Source organism: Sesamum indicum, linkage group LG2 (assembly GCF_000512975.1).
Source record: "Sesamum indicum cultivar Zhongzhi No. 13 linkage group LG2, S_indicum_v1.0, whole genome shotgun sequence".
In the NCBI taxonomy this organism is placed as follows: domain Eukaryota; kingdom Viridiplantae; phylum Streptophyta; class Magnoliopsida; order Lamiales; family Pedaliaceae; genus Sesamum; species Sesamum indicum.
The window spans coordinates 10584883-10591966 of NC_026146.1; the positions used below are offsets into that span (position 1 = coordinate 10584883).

A 7084-nucleotide genomic window follows, 5' to 3' on the forward strand; every position below is an offset into this window, starting at 1 on the left:
TATTTGATAAGTTTATTATATTTTAAAAAATTATATATAGTACCGTGTTTGTTTATATTCTCAATTAATTAAAATTTATTAAATTTAATAATTTTTAATAGAAAAATTAATATAAAAAATTATAATTATTTTAATTAATTTATTACAGCTCAGAGAAATTGAAATATCATATTATGTTTTAGTGACAACGATAATACAAAAAGGCAGTGTTTTGCAAAAAGAATCAGCCTTCCGTTCATGTTTTGCCTCATTGGGCAATCCACAATATTTATATAACAGATGTTCCGTCCGAATCTTTCTCTTTCTTCTATCCATTTCTCTCTCTCTCTCTCTCTCTCTCTCTGTCTCTCTCTCTTCTCTCTGTCTCACACACAGTAATCTTAGCTGAATCTCTGCAACAGCACCATCAAGCACCAGGCCCCAATTTCCCAGAGGCTTTAATCTGTCAAGATTTGATCTTTTTCTGCCTTTGGGATTTTGCGGAAGAGGGGCTGTTCTGCTTTTTCTATAAGAGTGATATTTTTCATGTTCATCACCACCTCCACCGGGGTGACCCCTGTTCAAGATTTGCTTGCATATGTGGAAATCTGAATAGTTTGAGTAAAGGAACGTATAGATTAATAAATTTTCTGTCCGCAAACTTGGGAACTCTGTGGATATTTGGCTTGAAAGGTTGAATCTTAGGACACCCAATTGAGAAAATTCTTGTGGGGTTGTCATGGGATTCCTTTCTGATACACAGAATTATGGTGGTGGTGTTGGAGGAAAGTGTGCTGTTGGGGCTTTGAGGACTCTTGTGAGGAGGAAACAGGTTGATTCTGCTCATACAAAGCCATCATCTTCCGGTGGAAGTAGTCATCATCAGTTGGCCAAGGCCTTGACGATACCTCATCTCATAGCCATAGGTAAGATCATATTTTTTTAGTCTTCTATTGGTTTGAATTCCATTTTACAATTCTGGACTTTCGAGGTTTGCTTTTTGATTCCTTGAGTTTTCTCTGTTTCTTCTGTTCTTCATACCTTTGGATGTTTATGTTGTGTTGGCCTCAGCTGTGTAGTCATATGATCTGCATAAGGGTTTGTTATAATTGAATTGTATTTGTTGGATGTGATCTCCATAAAGGGTTTGTTTTGTGGGATTGAATTATATGTTGTTGTTTGTGGATGGAAATTTTGCACTTTTAGTGTTTGAACTTTAGTCCATTTTCCCTTTTGTTCAAAATTTGGGAATGAATTTGATTTACCGAGTTCTGTGTTTGGTGCAACTGACATGGATGGATTGGTTGATTGTAGTTCCTAAATCAATGTTCTGAATCCTATGGATTTTGTCTCAACTTGTAGGAGTCGGTTCAACAATTGGTGCTGGAGTTTACATTCTTGTTGGTACTGTTGCAAGAGAGCATTCAGGGCCTGCCCTGACTTTTTCGTTTCTGATAGCTGGAATAGCAGCTGCTCTTTCTGCTTTCTGCTATGCCGAGCTAGCGAGCCGTTGCCCTTCTGCTGGGAGTGCATATCATTATTCTTACATATGTGTCGGAGAAGGGTACTTTTCCTTCGTTGGATTTGTTTGAATTTCTATTTAGAAATTTCTGATTTTAGAGCACCCTGTCTTTTAGCTTTAGTAGAAACAAATAAATGTCCTGATTTGCATAGTTTCGGTCGGGCGGGACTCTGGAATCATGAAGTTTTCTTTCATATTGTTTTTTGTTATCTTATTGGAAAGACTAACCTCCTTGTAAACAAACCTAGCTAATGTCTCTAAGCTCTTCCAGTTTATTAGTTCCTTGCAAACAAGCATTAGTCCCTTCTTACTTCAATGCTTCAGATACACAATAGCAATTTATGTTTACATGCTCATTTCGTGCAGTGTTGCTTGGTTGATTGGGTGGGCATTGATATTGGAATACACTATAGGAGGCTCCGCAGTTGCTCGGGGCATATCCCCTAATCTGGTGAATGTCATTCTCTCTATTGTTTCGCCCTTTCATTAGGGCTTCTTGTCAGTGTTCATGGATACGATATAAAGTTTGCTATTGAATCAGAGTCCAGATAGACAGAAAAAATTAAATACCTGATCCATTTTCTGCAAGACTTGTGTGCAATTCAACACTTATCTCTATTTGTCTGTACTAGATGATAATGTTTGGCACTGACTTGGATTTCGTCCTTTTCTATTTTTCTTCATCAGGCCATGCTTTTTGGAGGTCCAAGTAGTCTCCCTTCATTTCTAGCTCGCCAGACCATCCCTGGGCTTGGAGTTGTGGTTGACCCTTGTGCAGCCATCTTGGTTTTTGCTGTCACTGGACTTCTATGTTTTGGAATCAAGGAGGTCTTTCCTGATCTCCTTTTGTCAAAAAAAATTTTTGTTCGTCTGGAATTTCCAGCTCTAAACTACTTATAACATGATTCTGCAGAGTACATTTGTCCAAGGAATTGTCACTTCAGCTAATATATGCGCCATGATCTTTGTCATTGTGGCTGGTGGATATTTGGGCTTCAAGACTGGATGGCCTGGTTACGAACTTTCTGCAGGGTATTTATTGCTCATCTTGTTTTCTTTCATTTCAGTTTTGCCGGACTATTCTAGATGTATTTATCTCTTTTTGGGAAAATGGAGTTGCTTATGAATCATCCATACTTGTTTAGATATTTCCCGTTTGGAGCTGATGGGATGCTTGCTGGTGCTTCAACTGTTTTCTTTGCATATATAGGATTTGATTCAGTTGCTAGTACAGCCGAGGAGGTAACTATTTTCTTGTGAACTTCTCAGCTTTCTGAAAATGTAACAGGCTGACATAGAAGCTATGCATTTTCTCCATTTGCAGGTGAAAAACCCTCAGCGTGATCTTCCCATGGGTATTGGTTTTGCACTGTCCATATGTTGCACCCTATACATGTTGGTTTCTGCAGTCATTGTCGGTTTGGTACCTTATTATGCTATGGATCCGGACACTCCCATTTCCTCTGCCTTTGCCAGTCATGGAATAAAGTGGGCCGCGTAAGCAGATTTGTCTTGACGTTGTCCATTTCAGATCTTCTCTTAGCTTAGTGCATTTTATTGCTGAGCTACCTTTTCATGACGTCATTTAGTTTAATGCAGCTACATAATAACCGTTGGAGCTTGCACTGCACTTTGTTCAACATTGATGGGCTCACTACTTCCACAGGTAACTACTCTTTCAGCAATTCAGCTTTATATGTGTTAATTCCCCTCACTGTTGCAAATTTTCTGTGGTCACAACGTGTAACGTCAGGTAAGTCTTAACAATAGATAGAATATGGTCTCAGTTACCTATATGGTAATATCTTAAATTTGTCTTTTCTTGTTAAACTTAATAAATTATGTGATAATCCGTTGTCTTTTGCTTATGTCTAGTATTCCTTGAACAATGATGATGAAGTTATTATATTCTTTAATTACTTAAGTTGTTTCAGGTAAGAGTTAATGTTTGTTACTGTAAACCAGTATTACATGGTATTAAGCTTTCAATTCCTGTTTGATGTACGTGGAATATCTGGTTATTAAGATGTTATCAGTTTTTGAAAAAGAAAGCCTGACAATGCAAAATTTTGCTATTATGTGTATCTCAGCCTCGTATTCTAATGGCAATGGCTAGAGACGGGCTGCTGCCATCATTCTTTTCGGATGTCAATAAAAGAACTCAAGTTCCAATAAAGAGCACTCTAGTGACTGGTTTACTTGCAGCAAGCTTGGCATTCTTCATGGATGTGGAACAGTTGTCAGGAATGGTATGCTCCTATTCTTTCTCGTATAAATTTCAGTTGTTTTAATTCTATTGCACATTCATTTATGAAACTTTAGTCTTACAAAATTCCAAATACATGCATAGGCAGAAATCCTTACTTCTTCTGACCGTTGTTTTTCCATGATGATGATAAGTGACCCAGATATGGTGATAGAGAAATTAAGACTTAACTTTGCATTTTATGAAACCAGTCCTTCCATTGTTGATAGTATTTATGAAGTAGAAACTCTCTAGTACCATTGTTGTCCAGAATTCTTTTGCAAGGTTCGTGATAGCTGAAATTCTACTTGCAGGTCAGTGTCGGCACGCTTCTTGCATTCACAATGGTGGCTATTTCGGTGCTGATATTGAGATATGTTCCACCGGATGAGGTTCCGGTTCCACCGTCTTTTCAGGATGCAATAGATTCAGTTTCAGCGCGTCACACTATGAGCAACAGTCCTGGCGATGTCGATATCGAGAACACAAAAGTCTACGCTATCACGTCAGACAAGAGAGCTCCAGTTTTAGTCAGCAAAGAGACGACTATTGAATATCCTCTTATAGAGAAAGCAGCTGGACAGTTAAACTGTAAGTTTGTGCTATAATATTAGCTGTTTCTGGTTGGCGTTTACTGAATAATGATTTTGTCGGTAGGTATGGGGCAAAAATTATGCGACCTCCATATGTAACATCGGTTAATATCTGCTGGCAGTGATAACTTCTTTCATTGTTACTGAGACGAAACATAACAAGTGAGGAGTTGTGTCATTGTTCTTAACATGATTGCTCGACTATATGAACTTTAGAAATGAAAACAATTGGATCGGAGATCCCATTTGTGTGTGACCTTTAAAGCAAGAGTATCTCATGAAATTATGGGACATTACGTGAATTTTATCGTGTCCGGTATTCTTCCTCCACTGTTATTTTCTAGGATCTGATGCTTCCTTCATTGTATACTTGCAGTTCTTATGAGTGAAGGGAACCGACGGAAGATTGCTGGCTGGTCAATCACGGTTACGTGTATTGGCGTTTTTGTTCTAACTTCTGCTGCTTCAAGTTTGAGTCTCTACAGGTACTATTCTTTTCTTCTTAGCTGGGTTTAATCTAGGGATAACTACATCCGTACACCCTGATTTTTTTTGAAAAATCACAGGGTCCCCAATAATGATATTTTACGTCACAAATTCTCTCTAAAGACCGGGGTATGAGAAGCGGGAATCTGTAATTTAAAATATGACTACAAGGGGTGTCGCTGTAATTTTCGAACACCGAGGGGTCTTTTGTAATATAATATCCAAACTTGATCCAGTGCTATGTAAATATCCCTTCATTTTCAATTTTTTACGTTGGTGGATGTACATAATAAATGCTATTCTTCCCAAATTATCGTTTCCCTTATCAATTTTCTAAATCAAATATTTCGAATTATACCAGCCCTCTTCGGTATACACTTGCTGGAGTTGGAGGTGTTCTCCTTTTGTCGGGTCTGGTATCGCTCACCTGGATAGATCAAGATGATGCAAGGCACAGTTTTGGGCACAGCGGAGGTATGTTGTCTCAGGTTCTAAAATTAACGTGGTTTAGAGCTTCAGCTTGTTTATTCGCTTGCTGACTACAATTTCTGTTGCAAGATGAGCTGTTTTCTAATTGGGGCATATCTTTATATGAGTCGTCGTTTCTCTTTCAGGTTTCATTTGCCCATTTGTTCCACTGCTACCTATTTGCTGCGTCTTGATCAACGCCTACTTATTAATTAACCTTGGGTAAGTATTTCGTCCAGTTTTAAGCTATCTGGTTAATAATGATTTTCGTTCCACTTTGAATTTAGAGTGTGTTTGTGTGAGTTTATAAGTTTTTTAACATGATTTTATAGGAAGGAACTTTTTTAAGATCTAAAAATTAAAACGTCGAGAGCTTATAAGCTTCTCTAAGAAAAAAGTAGTTCTTAACCAGTGTTTAAGATCTTGGCAAACTTCTTCAAATTGATTGTATTAATTAGAGAATTGCTATTAGAAACAACTTATAAGTTTCGATTTTATTTAATCCAAACATTTCGAGACTTTATTTTAATATATATATATATAACATTTTATAAGTTTTAAGGACATTTATACAATAAACAACATATAAGAGTTTTTAAATAAACCCCCTTGGTATACTTGACTTGTAATTAATTTGTTAATATTCCCGACTTTTCTCGAAAATAGAATGAGTGATAATTATTACATAGGCGCGCCCAACAATGAAATAAATACATTTATATAACTCTTGTGGAGCAATAACTCTTTACACTATCACTACTACTTGTGGCGCACACACATTCTTCCTTATCTAACGTAACGGATCCGAACATGCAGTGCTGCTACTTGGACCCGAGTATCAATATGGCTAGGCATAGGAGCGATCGTCTACATTTTCTACGGCCGCAGACACAGCTCGTTGCAAGATGCCGTTTACGTCCCTGCAGCACACGTGGATGAAATCTACGAGAGCTCATCCAACTCTCTGTCTTAATGCAACACCAACACTGAGGCTGAAAAACCGTGTCGTTTTATCAGCAAAATCCCAGTCTAGCATACACTTCCATTTACGTTGTCTGGAGGCATATCTGGGCTTTCAGATTGCCTGGACAAAGAATATAGCATTGTGTGTTTTTGAGATCTCAGAAACACAGCCAAACTGTGATGAACTATGATGTCTTTATTGTAATATATAGTACTTGGCCAAGTTTTAGTTAATAGCCAGACAGACGGACAAACAGTAGAAAGCAGATGAAAAGCATAGTAGTCTTTGTATATACGTACGGATTGATGGTTTTCATTTCTTGAATCTGCCCATGATTTGGGACTTGTATGGACATAAATGTAAATAGTGTGAATTTGTTATTGAATTACTTCAGACCAACCACTTGGTGACAAGTTGGTTTTCTCCGAGACATATAGTTCTTTCTTGTCTCGTTAAATTCATGTTACATTCGGTGCTTACTACACTAATTTGAATGGTTCGCACTTGATGCACATCGTGCATACTGTCATTGCTTACTACACTAATTTGAATGGTTCGCACTTGATGCACATCGTGCATACTGTCATTTTTAACAAGTGGAAAGTTCGTTAATCATTTGATTACTTGGTGTGTTCGATACTGAGTGTAGCGTTTGTACTTTTTAAGAAATATACTCATTGATTTGTGTTAAATTCATGCTACAATTGACGACTTGCGTTGTGTAAAATTATCTTGTGTATTTCATATCGAGTGTAGTATTTGAAAAATTAGATGAGATCGGTTTGATTTTAATTTTATTAGAGGTGTACAATGCTGTGCCATGTTTG

The 7084-nt window shown here is 37.4% G+C and overlaps 1 protein-coding gene across 1 annotated transcript; it reads left to right on the forward strand.

Annotated features, from left to right (window-relative positions):
* LOC105155729 (cationic amino acid transporter 2, vacuolar) lies at positions 298 to 6689 on the forward strand. Its single transcript, XM_011071651.2, has 14 exons — positions 298 to 905; positions 1342 to 1543; positions 1868 to 1952; positions 2189 to 2329; positions 2415 to 2533; positions 2647 to 2743; positions 2826 to 2998; positions 3101 to 3167; positions 3592 to 3750; positions 4061 to 4337; positions 4716 to 4824; positions 5187 to 5299; positions 5440 to 5515; positions 6110 to 6689. The coding sequence occupies exons 1-14, from the start codon at positions 719 to 721 to the stop codon at positions 6264 to 6266; spliced, it is 1962 nt and encodes a 653-aa protein (XP_011069953.1). The 5' UTR covers positions 298 to 718; the 3' UTR covers positions 6267 to 6689.